Consider the following 13,701-nt stretch of genomic DNA (forward strand, 5'->3'; position numbering starts at 1 on the left):
TTAACGGCACATCATCATGGCTACTAATCTAATCAACCAACCATCCAGTTGGCCTCTTGCAACAATGCAACAACAACCCCTCCCAGTTTGTTCTCACGGTACCAAAGATACGATTTAGTATTTTTCTTCAGTTACAAAGGTTACTTACTTTACACCATTACCACCATTGGAAAGTTTGAGCTTCTAATTTTACTTCAAATTAAAATTACTAAATATAATTAATTGTATCTCCCAAAAAAATCCGTGGCACTATATCCTACATATGTATATGGAATGAAGTACTGATTGCTCATGCACCAAAAGCAAGATATTATATATTATTTTTCGTGTTAATTAGACATATATATATACACGATTAAACACCAATTCAAGTGATGAATATCATTTATGCTCTGTCGGCGGTGGAGCATCTTAAAATAGAAATAGTCATGGAATCTCCAACACATTGACAAGAAAGCTTCTCAATCTTATTAAAAAGGACAATCCTCCATTAGGAAAATAGAAGAAATGTCTTAACATAACGAATACCAGACAGTTGATCGCACGTAATTTAATGTAATGACTATCAGTTATCCTTACCAAATAGTACGGAAAGTGGGTGTAGTGTTTTTTGTGATGATTAAGGTACTCCGGATCGAGGAATGAATTATAGAGATTAATGACTATTTCTGTTATAATTTTGGGGAAATACATATGCTCAATTAATTTTTATAAGAGATTGTATAAAGCTTACATTCCAACATACAAATCTTTAACCAATTCCAACCGCGTTGTCCAAATGTCCGTGATATAATTCATACGCATTACAGTTAATGTTTTTGTTTTTTTTTAATTTTATGAAATTAATGATACCTATTAATCGGTAGGGCCCTGTGTCGCGACGTTTCTTTAAACACGACTTCTGGTATCCAGTCTATGAAATTGAATATTAGTTATGCCTTGAAACAATGAAAAATATTCTAAAAATGTAGCCAAGCTATATGACACATTCTATTTGTGTCCAATGCAGAGTATGTTCTTGTGTAAATGATGAGTAGTGCATTACTATAGACGGCCGTAGTCTTACAATTCTTTCTAATGTGATTTTATTTTCACATACTTTGTCAACAACTACTCTGCACTTGTGTGCGTTTCATTGCCAACTCATGGAAATTCAGATTTCGACATTTCTCGAAAGTCCATCTGCCGTTAAAAATCATGTAACCGAGTCTGGTTGATCAAAAGGTATCTCTATTAACATGAAATAAATAATGTATATATTTATATTGCATTTCCGCTCGGGTGATATATCAAAGTCCTGTCTTGTTCTTTATCACACAGGAACATGCTGTATGGTTCACAAATCCCGATAAATATTTTCGAATGATTTATAATTGTAAACCTCATTTATATCTTAACCTATTGTATTTCCTTTACATTTCAAAATGAACTTTACGCCTTTTTCACAGGCCTGTATGATCCAAAATACAGATCAGTTATGACTCCTGGAGTAATACAGACGTGAACGAATGGAGACAACTCAATCTAGATTTGGAAAGGAACTTTTATATAACAATACAACCCGTGTCCTTAGGTCTTGAGAGTAATACTTTCTCCTTCACGATAAAACCCATTTGAGTTTGCTAATTAACCATTATATAGGGATTATTTGCATGTTCTGTAACAATGCACTTTGTTCGCCAGAGCTCCAAACGACTTAAGCCTAAGTACACCGATCAATCCCAGAGACCCGTAATGCTGACAATCAGTGTTTATATAACGCTTATGTTCTGAACATGTAATGCTTATGTGGAACACATCTCGATGGATTTGTCCGTCAATGTCGCTTATGTTGAAACCTTTGGTAGATGTCCACTCATATGAAGTATCGAAAACTTGACTGTCGGAGTGATTGCTAACGGTAACATTTTGGTCCGATACATCTGGACGCCTTTGGCAGACATGTTGACAGGAATCCGTAAGCCTGAGCCAGACTACAAATGTACCTGCCCTTTGACTAACTCATATACATTTTGTAATGTCAGGTTATTTGACAGCCACTATCAGGTTTTCTAGAAACATTTGCATATTCTGGCTCTCGTACACAGGAAACAGTCTGTAGAATTTTTTCCATGGCTAAAGCTACACCGGACATGATGGCGCGGTCGACACCGTATCCGGTCAAGGAACTTGTTTCTGTAAACGGTAATTTCAGGCTGTCGGAAAACTTCTACAAAACATCAACAAAACAAAAATTAGAAAGCATTTGTTTCGGTTTCATCAAAAGGAGGATTCATTCAGCTTTCCCTCAAATCTCAATGTTCTCTTTGGAAATTCTACAAGATAGGAACCGAATTCGAGTCATATCAGGGAATCTGGTAGGTTACGTTTTAGAAGATGATTATACCAAATATTAGTTACAATTAAAATTCTACACGGAACGCGTATACGTGTAAATATAACATTATAAACCGGTGAATATCGGTTGTTTTGTGCTTCAAAAACTCTTCAAGACGACATTAAATTGACATTATCGAATTTTCTTTAATCTTATATTTACGTTACATAGAATTGTTTCAATGTTTCATTTACAAAAAGATATAATATAGCTTAATTCATTTTCAAAGCGTACATTGCTACCAGTGACGATATAATGGCCGTTCGTATGTTCTACATTTGCCGAAACAGTCGAACAAAAACTCAAACAGATTATTATTCACCTTAGCTGTGACGTAATCAACCTGCCGGCCCGGGAGGTCACACTTAGTTCCCACGATTATCACTGGGAGGTCACATGATCCATTTTCTTCAACATTCTTAAGCCAGATTTTTTCAATGTTTTCAAAACTGGACTACAAAACACACAAACATTAAACTTTGAGTCAGACTATATCCAACAGTTTACAAATCGCCTTCGTTCATATGTTTTGTGAGTTTATTTTTCCCATGAGAGGGAACTAAATACACTGTATATGGCAGACAGAATTATGTCAACTTCAAAAAATCATACTCAAGGATATATTTGAATGTCTTCCAACAATGTAGAAACATCCTACTTTCGAGATTTTTGCAGAGGAATCATAAATATACAACTCAGTATGTTATAGATAATAGATAATGGTAACCAACAAACAATTATTTTTCACTGAAAGTCCTTTCCAAAGTATCCATCTTTGCATTTGCATATTACAAAGGCATTTTCCTTTAGCTTCCAGATAGGTATCGATTGTGACGTCATTTCCTTGTGAACAAAACAAGAACAAGAGGCCCAGAGGGCCTGTATCGCTCACCTGGTTTGTAATGCCAAGTAATGTTCTGAATATAGGTTCATTGTATCTTTTCTGAAGGAATTTTAATATTAACCTCTAAATCCCCTATTGGGCCCCACCCCTCCTGCCCCAGGGGGTCAGAGCCAAAGTCCTATTCTCCTTCCCCCAAGGATGTTTGTGGCCAAATTTGGTTACAATCCATGCAGAACTCTAGGACAAGTAGCGATTTATATGATTTACCTCTATTTCCCCTATTGGGCCCCACCCGTCCTGCCCCCCCGGGGGGGGGGGGGGGGGGGGGGGGCAGAGGCAAAATTTATACAAGTGCTGTTCCCCTTCCAAAAAGGATGTTTGTGGCCAAATTTGGTTACATTCCATGCAAAACTCTATGACTAGTAGCGATTTAAAGGATTTACCTCTATTGGGCCCCACCTCTCCTGCCCCAAGGGTGTCAGAGCAAAAATTTATACAAGTTCTGTTCCCTTTCCCCCAAGGATGTTTGTGGCAAAATTTGGTTACAATACGTGCAGAACTCTATGACTAGTAGCGATTTAAAGGATTTACCTCTATTTCCCCTATTTGGCCCCGCCCCTCCTGCCCCCGAGGGGTCAGAGCAAAAATTTATACAGGTTCTATTCCCCTTCCCCAAAGGATGTTTCTGGCCAAATTTGGTTACAATCCATGCAGAACTCTAAGACTAGTAGCGATTTATAGGATTTACCTCTATTTCCCCTATTGGGCTCCACCCCTCCTGCCTCCGGGGGGTCAGAGCCAAAATTTATACAAGTTCTGTTCCCCTTCCCCTAAGGATGTTTCTGGCCAAATTTGGTTACAATCCATGTAGAACTCTATGACTAGTAGTGATTTAAAGGATTTACCTATATTTCCCCTTTTTGGCCCCGCCCCTCCTGCCTCTGGGGGACCAGAGCCAAAATTTATACAAGTTCTGTTCCCCCTCCCCCAAGGATGTTTGTGGCTAATTTTGGTTACAATCCATGCAGAACTCTAGGACAAGTAGCGATTTAAAGAATTTACCTCTATTTCCCCTATTGGGCCCCGCCCCTCCTGCCCCCGGGGGGTCAGAGCCAAAATTTATACAAGTTCAGTTCCCCCTCCCCCAAGGATGCTTGTGGCCAAATTTGGTTACAATCCATGCAGAACTCTATGACTAGTAGCGATTTAAAGGAAATGTTGACGGACGGACGGACGACGGACGGACGGACGGACGACGGACCACGGACGCCGCGCCATAACATAAGCTCACCGGCCCTTCGGGCCAGGTGAGCTAAAAATATGACATTACACTCATAACATCATGACGTGACAATCAGTACCTACCCGCGTTTTAAATCCCTTGTATAAGTATTACTACTGTGCTACAAATAGTGCAAGAGAAGCTGTTAGACTTCTTTGCATTAAGACTTTTTGATCATTATGATATTAATCATAGTTCTCACCCTATTTGTGACGTCATACACGATGATGACGCAATGACAATGTCGGTAGGCTGATAAGACAGGCCCCCGGAACCTCTCGCCTCCCATGGCCTCCCACTACAACAAATGTACAAAATCAGAATTCAATCATCATCCAATCTCTCCCAAGATTCATTGCGCCACCTTACACAGGGACCGCAATGAACTCTGGGATATATTGCTAATCAATACACGATAATTAGAATACGAAGTTATCGTATTAATACACGAAAAGCTTACCACATTTATTTAAGAACCACATGAGTATAGCGACCACAAGTCAATTATCTGGTGTGAATTTAGACAGAGCTGGGACATGAACAAAGGCATCGAGAACCTCAACATATTCTATGTGATCTACTGGTACACAAGCATTGTCAGAATTATTATGTCGAATTTAACAACAGCTGGGTTTTTTCTCTCGCCAATACATGTAAATTGGGATATAAGGCTTTCCTTTTCTGATTGTAAATATCGGCTTATATCACTTGTGAAGAGATAGCAGCGATTTGTTTGCTATATTAAATACGTTTTTAAGTAAATAATGAAAATAAATACAATACCAGTCTTAATTTGACCTCTGAATTGTCCATCCATAACGTTTTCACATACTGCAACATAATCAGTGTCAACATATTATCAGTGCAATGTACATGGATTGGCTGTATCAAGAATTTTGTTATAGCAAAATAGTATAGTATAGTACAGCTTTCATTTGTCTTAGAATTAAAACATAGTAGGTATAAGTGTGCTATAGGGAAACAAGTTGATATCGAATAAATACAGAAATAAGAAGTAAATGTAATTTTGAAAACGTCTTACAATTTTACTTACAAAACTACATCCAGTCCAATAGTGCGGATTGTCAAAGACGCCATCCTAAAACACAAATATCAACGTTAAATGTCAAAATGCTTTAAATCTGAAAATTCATTATAACAAGCATCATACAACACTGACAGAGACTATTGATATTCCCAGCGATTATATGTTAGCCAAATGCTACAGAAAATAAATGTTTCAATAATTAAGTTTGAAAATATTCTCTAGGTGTGTTCAAACAAATAGTGTGTTTTGTTATGCTGAGTGTTCTTGTCTTATGAGGATTGAGTGGTTCCTTGTTTGTTTGTGCCAGTATAAAAGACAATGGACAAAGTTTCACGTACGTCAGGTCACAGGAAACATAAAATTACACAACGACCCATGGATAATCTACATCTTTTGTTGTTGCAGATGTATTATTTAAACATTGGGTGGTATTAATTAGATTGTATTACCACAAATCGTCCAATGATGCTCGTCTTGCCAGCGTTGTAATCTCCCATCAACATCAGGTCTACAATGACACGCCCGTCTCTGTTAAATAACCAGGATTTGGTAAGACTTGTAAAATACAATATTATTGTTGCTGAATGACAGGCATGCTTTTTAGTGCATCTAGCGTTGATGTACATATGTAAGTGCTATGCAGATTAGCATAATTTGTAAAATTAAGAAAAAATAAGACAAATGAAACAGCTATTTAGCATTATTTTCTATTATTTTCTACACAAAAGCATACGTATAAGATATGTACAATATTTGCAATAGTTAAACTTACGAAACATAAGGAAATTATGATAAGTTCAGTATTTAGGGAAAGGTTTATCTAATGTACAAAACATGCATGTGTTGTAAATGTGTAGTTGGTGTTTCTATATACACTGAAGGACCAATGACATATTTGCCTATAAGGCAGACTCGACCAATATAATGGTGTACCTGTCGTAATACTCTTATACAATGTACACCAAATAAAGGGTTTTATCACCATATACCAGACAGGCCTGTTATAATGGCTGAGGCATTGTTGAAGGTTTCCTGTACAGTTGATTATTTTCTTTGTTGATATTTGTAGTCTATTTTCCATTCATGTGCCATGTCTCTTACTATCTTCTTTAGTAAGTTTACTACTTTTTTATTTAATGAATACAAAGCCTGGACCATACAACAAAATAAATAACATAGTACAATGTCGATATACATATATATTGTCGAATCACACATTGTATGTATGTCGAGATTCACCAAAAATATCGAAATGCACATTTGTACGGTACTGTACGGAAACGTATATGGACCTCTACTTCTTGTGTTAAATGTCATTTTTTCGACATAACGTACATAAGTTATGTTTCCGTAATACTGAGATGTACATATATTATCCAATATCTCAATATGTCAATATTATGAAAAACAATGTTTAGTTCATTAATAAATATCGATGTAAACATGTACACAATATGTTAAGTTGATGTATAGAATGTGAAATTAAAACTTGACATAGTCTGTCGTGTATACATTACATACGGATGACAATGATACTGTGTTACCTGTTTAATCACAGGCCACACCACACCTGTACAAACGGATTACAATGACCTACCTGATATGGACCGTGTTGTGAGGTTGATGGCGACCAACATTTCGTCTGCTGTCGTTCATAACTCCTTCTTGTATCCGGGGAATCCCAGGGAATTAAACCCAAATCATAATTAACCTATGGAATATAGATATAGTCCTATCTACTTTCGGTTACCGTGTATGAAGTATAACAGCCTCGTGAAGGGAAATGGGCGGGAGCTTATCTTTCAATGAAGGCTTCCGGTCATGAGGTCTTTACATCGCCTATAACGGAGACTCTAGCTACTGTAGACGTGGAGACGTATGATTTACTGGGCAGATGTGACATTAGCTATCGATAAATAATGATATGTAACAGTTGTGTATAAACCATGCTGTAAACAAGCCTATATGACTGCTGTAGTCTTTGGCAGCATATGAATACTGTCCCCACGGATTTAATTAGAATGTGAACATAGACAATATTGGCACAGAAAATATAGGTATTGCTATCATTTTTATTACAATTACACTCGAATTACATTAATACGTGTATAATTGTTTTCAGATCTCTAGTCAAACGCGCGGATTCGTTACCGATTACAAACATTTTTTTTCACATCCTGACGAATTGAAATAAAGCGATATCAACGCTTTTGTTATTGTACTTGAAAATTATTGTCGCTGGTTTTATTTCGTATGAGATTTTATGAAACGAGTCTTAGAATGACACTGGCTGTTGGCAGGATGTTAATCATGATTCCAGAAGTATTTTGAATTATTAAGGTTGGGCTCCATGTATAGGTAGATACGTGTAGTAATTTCATTTGTGTATTGAGCAATGTACGTGGTATACATAATCGTGTATGAAACTCTTTGGTAATGGGTTGGAGACTTACGAGGAAGTTATCAGAGAAATGTTTTGTAAAATATAGAAAGTAAGAGACACTTGAATGTTTATCTTTTACAGTTTACCGACATGGTATTATTACTGTAAGTTCCATGCCTGGATACAATATTGACCACACCATCATATCCGGGTAAAGGTATTGAACTCCCAGAGATATTAGCGGAGAGAAGATGATGCGTACTTACATCCGGACACTTATAAAATATACTCCAGTCCAATACATAATGGGAAATAAATAAATATCTATTATTTCCTCCTCGTTAGCAAGAATTGTTTGCTGGAAGATACATTATGGCACTAAATCAGGCAAACAGATTTCGACTATTTAGAATGATATTTATGCCCATCCACACATATCAAGAACAACTCAACAACTACATGAAATTGAAATGGCCACCCCAAAAAGGGTGACATTTACATTTATTGTTAATGATCCACCATGTGGATTAAAACAAGAAATAACGATTATCGATGCAAAATCCAAATCACTACAACTAACGAATAAGATATGCAGTGGTGGCACGCGTACGACTTTATAATATATACACCTATGCTTATAATGCTTCCAATTCCATGTATCATTTTTACTGAGAACGGAAATGTACATGTTTTGTACATAACAATAATTTACCAGCTTATAATCTGGAACATAACAATACTCTGAATACCATTTAATGGTTTTCGAGAACCCCACGGAGTCTGGTAACATACCATTTTGTACACAACCATTCATCACACCATTATGGATGTGAGCATAGGCTCATCATCAAGTGTCATTATTATAAATTAAGATAAAGCAATGATCTGCTGCTAAAAAGATAATCAGCCCATGTATTTTCCATTGCATTGTAGCATAATAAAATCTCATAATTCAAATATATTAAAATATCATAAACAAATACTTTTCATTGTTTCAAGTATTTATAGATGTATGTACTCCATGACGGTGTACATCAATCAGGAGAGTTGACAGCCTTTGTCTGCCGTCCTATTAGCGTTGTTACATTCCCTTTCCCACATGTACGAAACGTTTTGCACAAGTTTGTCCATGGCCATAGTTACTCCGGACATGATAGCGCGGTCGACACCGTATCCGGTCAATGAACTTATCTCCATATATGGTATGTTCAGATTGTTGGCAAATTCCTGTAAAGAAACTGTTTACATAAAAAGAAGATAACAATAACTACAATAATATTTCCCAATTAAACTTTACAATTTTTGACATGGAGAAAAGTGTGATCATTCCAACAATTCGGATTTTCATTAAATTGTGCATAAACCAATGTAATACGTTTTGAAATGGAACTTGATCAATATGTTCGATTGGTTTTGTTTTATTTTAATAAGCGATTCTCGAAACTTTTATATACCAGTGATATATTACCAAAACAGTACGAGTAATGCCTTCTAGTTACCTTAGCTGTGACGTAATCAACCTGCCGACCCGGGAGGTCACACTTAGTTCCCACAATCATCACTATCAGGTCACGTGATCCGTTTTCTTCGATGTTCTTCAGCCATATCTTTTCGATGTTTACAAAACTATCCTACAAAAGTCAGTGCCAAGTACGAGTTACATTTTTGACAAATTTTGACAACTGGTCAAATTATCTATCATAATTTTTTTTTATCATCACAATGTGTCTTTTGTTGTAACCATAGGCATTCTGATCTGTGAGAGTTACTTCCAATCTATCCACTCCGTCAGTAACATGAGTGAAAAGGAAGGGAAGTAACTCTGATATATATCAGAATTAAAAGAGAAAATTTCCAAAAGCTACATATCTGTACAGACAATGAATGAAATAAGCAGATACTCTTATTGAAACCATACATACCGGATGTGGACAGTTCAGTTGAGGACAGATGTTAATAGTACCGATAATGTTAATTACCATGTCTGTGACGTCATACACGATGATAACACAATGACAGTGTCGATAGTAAGAACGACCAGGCCCTCTGTATCGCTCGCCTCCTGCAGTATCCCACTAAATTAACAAATAAATGTTTCCAGAGTGATCAAACTGCAACCCTTGCTTTGGGTTAATGAACGTTTAAGGATGTACTCCTCTGAGAAGTCAAAATTTTCTTGTATTTAACTTTTTTTCTCATATAGATTTTTGGAAATAGGAGTTCATAACATGAAAGAAAATGGAAGAGAAAACATATGTCCGTGTGCTCGTTTTTGAGCTATTGCCACTCAAAGATACCAAAATGACAAAATTGTGGATTTTATTGGAATTTAGCCGTTTTGACCACATACACTAGAATTTAAAGCCACAATTCCCTAATGAGGTGTTTGATATGTATGGATGTTTGTAGAATTCATTTTCAAGTAGTCTTCATTAAAGATATACCAGTTATAATTAATAAGAGTCATATTTTTTTCTCAAAATAACAACATATGCTACCCCTAACCCTTAATTTTGAGCTCCAAAATGCACCATTTTCAGCCATTTTTGTCAAATTTAACCCTTTCTAGAAAACGTTCTGGTATTAAACTTTTGTCAATAGTTTGCATATCAATAGGGAAAGGGTTGTTCTTTCTAAATCAGGCAGAAAAATGGGGGGTCCGTGTGCTTACTTTTTTGCCCCATTTAAATATTTGTTATTTTTCAATATTTTTGACTAAAAAATAACAGTGCTCAAATTACCATTAAATGTAGAAATAAAGTGACAAAAGTGTATCATTTCACACATTAATGTTCAATATTTTAATTAACATGAACCCAGTGAAGATTTACAGCAAAAATTAACTCAATACAGCTTAAAATGCTGACGCGGTGATGATTTAAGTAAAAACAATTTAAGTAAAAAATGGGAAAACGGGGGCTCTACTCAAAGCCAAAAAAGACACAATTTCAAAATGGCCGCCAAATGGGCCATTTCTTAAAATCGCTGTGTAAAAAAATCTACTAAAAATAGAAATGTAATTTTTTGACAAAATTTGCTACAGACCACATACTAGAGATATTGATAAATCGTATTTGAAAATATCATAACGTTTTTGATCTATGTCGAAACGAGACTTCAACCACTGAAACCACAGAAGAATACATCCTTAACCATGATATTACAGAAATACAACGTAAAATGATATCTAAATGCTCTAGAATGCAGTGGTAACTGCATGAAAGACTCTCTAAAACTAAGGTTTCATTGATCTTAATGAAATTTAATTGATGATTTCAATTCTCTATACAATACCAGTCTTAAGCTGACTTCTGAACCGTCAATCGAAACATCTTTCACACTCTGTAAAAAAGAACCATGATTGCTATTCTTAAGCACAGACATGTTTAACTAACATGTAAAATTATACTACTTAATGAAATAGTATTAACTGATGATAAAGAATGCAATATATTAAAGATATATAAGAAAATGTTGTTACAAAATAGTATCATATAAAATGATGACGTGAAAATTTGCATGTTTTCAATTCGAACTAAAGATTTAGTAGCTTCAAGTTGCCTTGAATAAAATGTGCAAAATCATTGTATTATCGACGGGATGATACTATATTAAAAATCCATATTTAAAATATGATCATGGTACATGATGGTTTATAGGCCTGTTTCATATTTCATATACAATTTTATAAAATATAGCTGAGACCTATTGAATTAGGTAACCAAATTATATCATATTCTGTATTTGCATATTAAAGAGTTAGCTGCCCTTGTGTGTAGGTATTTATTGTGACATGTGTTTGCAAGCAAAATGACAGACCTATTCGAGATAACGACGCGAATTTCGCTCACAAAATAATGACGTCACAATGGATACCTTCCCACAAATGAGGTAACTCTGTAATATGCAAAGACACAATTCAATAATGTAACCAAATAATACTATCCGTAACTGTATATAAACGCCGGAACTAATGATTAACGTTTCAGTATTGGTTCCAGCACTAACAATCCTATAGATATAGGATAACATAGATATATTAAAAGTAGTTCACCACAGTGTAGCAAAATATACTCACAAAATCAGCTCCAATAGTGTAAGGGACAATGTTGTCAAAAAGCCCTTTCTGAAACAAAACTTAAAACTTCATCGAGACATTGACTGCTAAGCATTAAAACAAAATATACCAGAGTCATTACAATAATTATTGTTAATGGAAAATCTTACTATGAAGAGAAACTGTGTTTGTAATTTTGTAATTTGATGAAAACGTATTAAAAGTTTATTGACAATTACTTGTGATAATGTTTGCAATACATTTCATTTTTACATTTATAATTGCTTTTAAAAAATACTGAATCAGTATGTGAGCAGGGGAAATGCATATTGATATTACCGCGAATCGCTTAATGATGCTCGTCTTCCCGGCATTGTAGTCTCCAATAAACATCAGGTCCACACAAACTCTACCATCATGCCTGGGAATAGTGCATTACGACTTTAAATAAAATGAACACAGTCATTTGTTAGAAGAGTAAAAATGGAATTGTAAATGTCTGTTTAGATATGGGGGAAATACATGTACGTGATTCAAACTTTCTTCCTCTTTATCAAGACACACACAAAAATTCTTAACGACGGTCACAAATGCCCACAAAAACAAAAACAAACACACATTTAAAACAAAAATAAACTAAAGGGGTAATAGCTTGCACAATAAATGCGTTGACCCATATCAGTAATGGTATATATTCCCAACGACAAGTTGAAAATTTAACGAATAACTATATCTATCTGTTCCACTTACAAGACGAACACATCATACTTGTAACTATTTTTGTGCTATCATCTGTGCTATGGTATCACAAACAGGTTTTGTATAACACATATGGCTCCCAGAGGCTACCATACCTATACTTACTTGACGCAGATGCGGTTGTACGGTTGATGGGGATATGCTGCGACCGCTGTTTTACCACTCATGCCTTTCTGAGGGAGTAAAACACCCTCATGTCAAACACCCAGATTAACATAGTCTGATGTGATGTCTGTTAACATATGTTTTCTTAGAATATCGACATTATGTCAACATCGCAGTAACTCCGTGAAAGATATTACAAACTTCCGGTCTCGAGAAAAATATATGGAAGACAATGACGACAAGCACCGTGCGAATATAACGCAGTGATTAATGGGTTGTACTATATATAGTCGTGTCGTCTTCCCTGAACGAGACAATGTTCAGGTTGATTAAGTTTGTCTGGTAGATAACTTAGACTTTGCTCTCTCGCTTTATAAAATTATCTGTTTCACATGAAGATAAAGTTTAGACTGCTTTTACAACTTGATCTGCAGGATATGCTTTATTAATATGCAATAACCAAAAGGTAATCCATTCATTTAAATCTTCAACGCAGAAATTATGCACTGTAAAACTTGTTTTATGCTTTATGTATATCTAGATGAACCATACAAGCAGAGGTCACTTTACATGCAACAATAACACTGTAAAATGTGAAATGAAATTGTACGCCACAACTGCGGTAATGATCTGACCATATCATCTATATCACTGCACTGTAGAAGTATTTAATGAGTTAAAACCTACGCATTAAAATATTTTGTCTTTTTTCTGCTAATAATGCTTTAGAAATAAAACATGTAATGAATCCTGATAAAGCTGTAATTGAAGACTCGGCTGATTAGTGGAAAGTTAATTTTAAAACACGATGTGGTACTTTTCCATAGTTATAATGCTCCTCTTGCT

The 13,701-nt window shown here is 35.5% G+C and overlaps 2 protein-coding genes across 4 annotated transcripts; both read right to left on the minus strand.

Annotated features, from left to right (window-relative positions):
- Positions 1–1,525: 1,525 nt before the first annotated feature.
- On the minus strand, positions 1,526–8,259 carry LOC138318811 (ras-related protein ORAB-1-like). The gene is made up of 7 exons (XM_069261527.1): positions 7,149–8,259; positions 6,001–6,079; positions 5,558–5,602; positions 5,287–5,334; positions 4,706–4,801; positions 2,700–2,831; positions 1,526–2,209 (listed from the first exon to the last, which is right to left on the minus strand). Exons 1-7 carry the CDS (start codon positions 7,205–7,207, stop codon positions 2,021–2,023), a joined length of 648 nt encoding a protein of 215 aa, XP_069117628.1. The 5' UTR covers positions 7,208–8,259; the 3' UTR covers positions 1,526–2,020.
- A 135-nt stretch (positions 8,260–8,394) lies between these two features.
- Positions 8,395–13,073, minus strand: LOC138318809 (ras-related protein ORAB-1-like). Of its 3 annotated transcripts, none has more exons than XM_069261524.1 (7): positions 12,856–13,073; positions 12,331–12,412; positions 12,013–12,060; positions 11,229–11,276; positions 9,914–10,009; positions 9,434–9,565; positions 8,395–9,161 (listed from the first exon to the last, which is right to left on the minus strand). In XM_069261524.1, exons 1-7 carry the CDS (start codon positions 12,915–12,917, stop codon positions 8,973–8,975), a joined length of 657 nt encoding a protein of 218 aa, XP_069117625.1. In that variant the 5' UTR covers positions 12,918–13,073; the 3' UTR covers positions 8,395–8,972. The 3 variants fall into 3 exon arrangements, with proteins under 3 accessions (XP_069117625.1, XP_069117627.1, XP_069117626.1); XM_069261526.1 differs by having other exon boundaries at positions 12,331–12,432; XM_069261525.1 differs by lacking the exon at positions 11,229–11,276.
- Positions 13,074–13,701: the final 628 nt, after the last annotated feature.

Source organism: Argopecten irradians, chromosome 3, assembly GCF_041381155.1.
Source record: "Argopecten irradians isolate NY chromosome 3, Ai_NY, whole genome shotgun sequence".
NCBI classification, from domain to species: Eukaryota; Metazoa; Mollusca; class Bivalvia; order Pectinida; family Pectinidae; genus Argopecten; species Argopecten irradians.

Coding starts and splice junctions, on each gene's coding strand:
- LOC138318809 (XM_069261524.1), bottom strand. CDS start 12,917: ATGAGTGGTAAAACAGCGGTCGCAGCATATCCCCATCAACCGTACAAC. Junction 10,010..11,228: donor CAGAAGTCAGCTTAAGACTG/GTATTGTATAGA, acceptor TTGTTAATTTAG/TGGGATACTGCAGGAGGCGA. Junction 9,162..9,433: donor TTGATTACGTCACAGCTAAG/GTAACTAGAAGG, acceptor GTTTCTTTACAG/GAATTTGCCAACAATCTGAA.
- LOC138318811 (XM_069261527.1), bottom strand. CDS start 7,207: ATGAACGACAGCAGACGAAATGTTGGTCGCCATCAACCTCACAACACG. Junction 2,832..4,705: donor TGTATGACGTCACAAATAGG/GTGAGAACTATG, acceptor TGTGTTTTGTAG/TCCAGTTTTGAAAACATTGA. Junction 2,210..2,699: donor TTGATTACGTCACAGCTAAG/GTGAATAATAAT, acceptor GATGTTTTGTAG/AAGTTTTCCGACAGCCTGAA.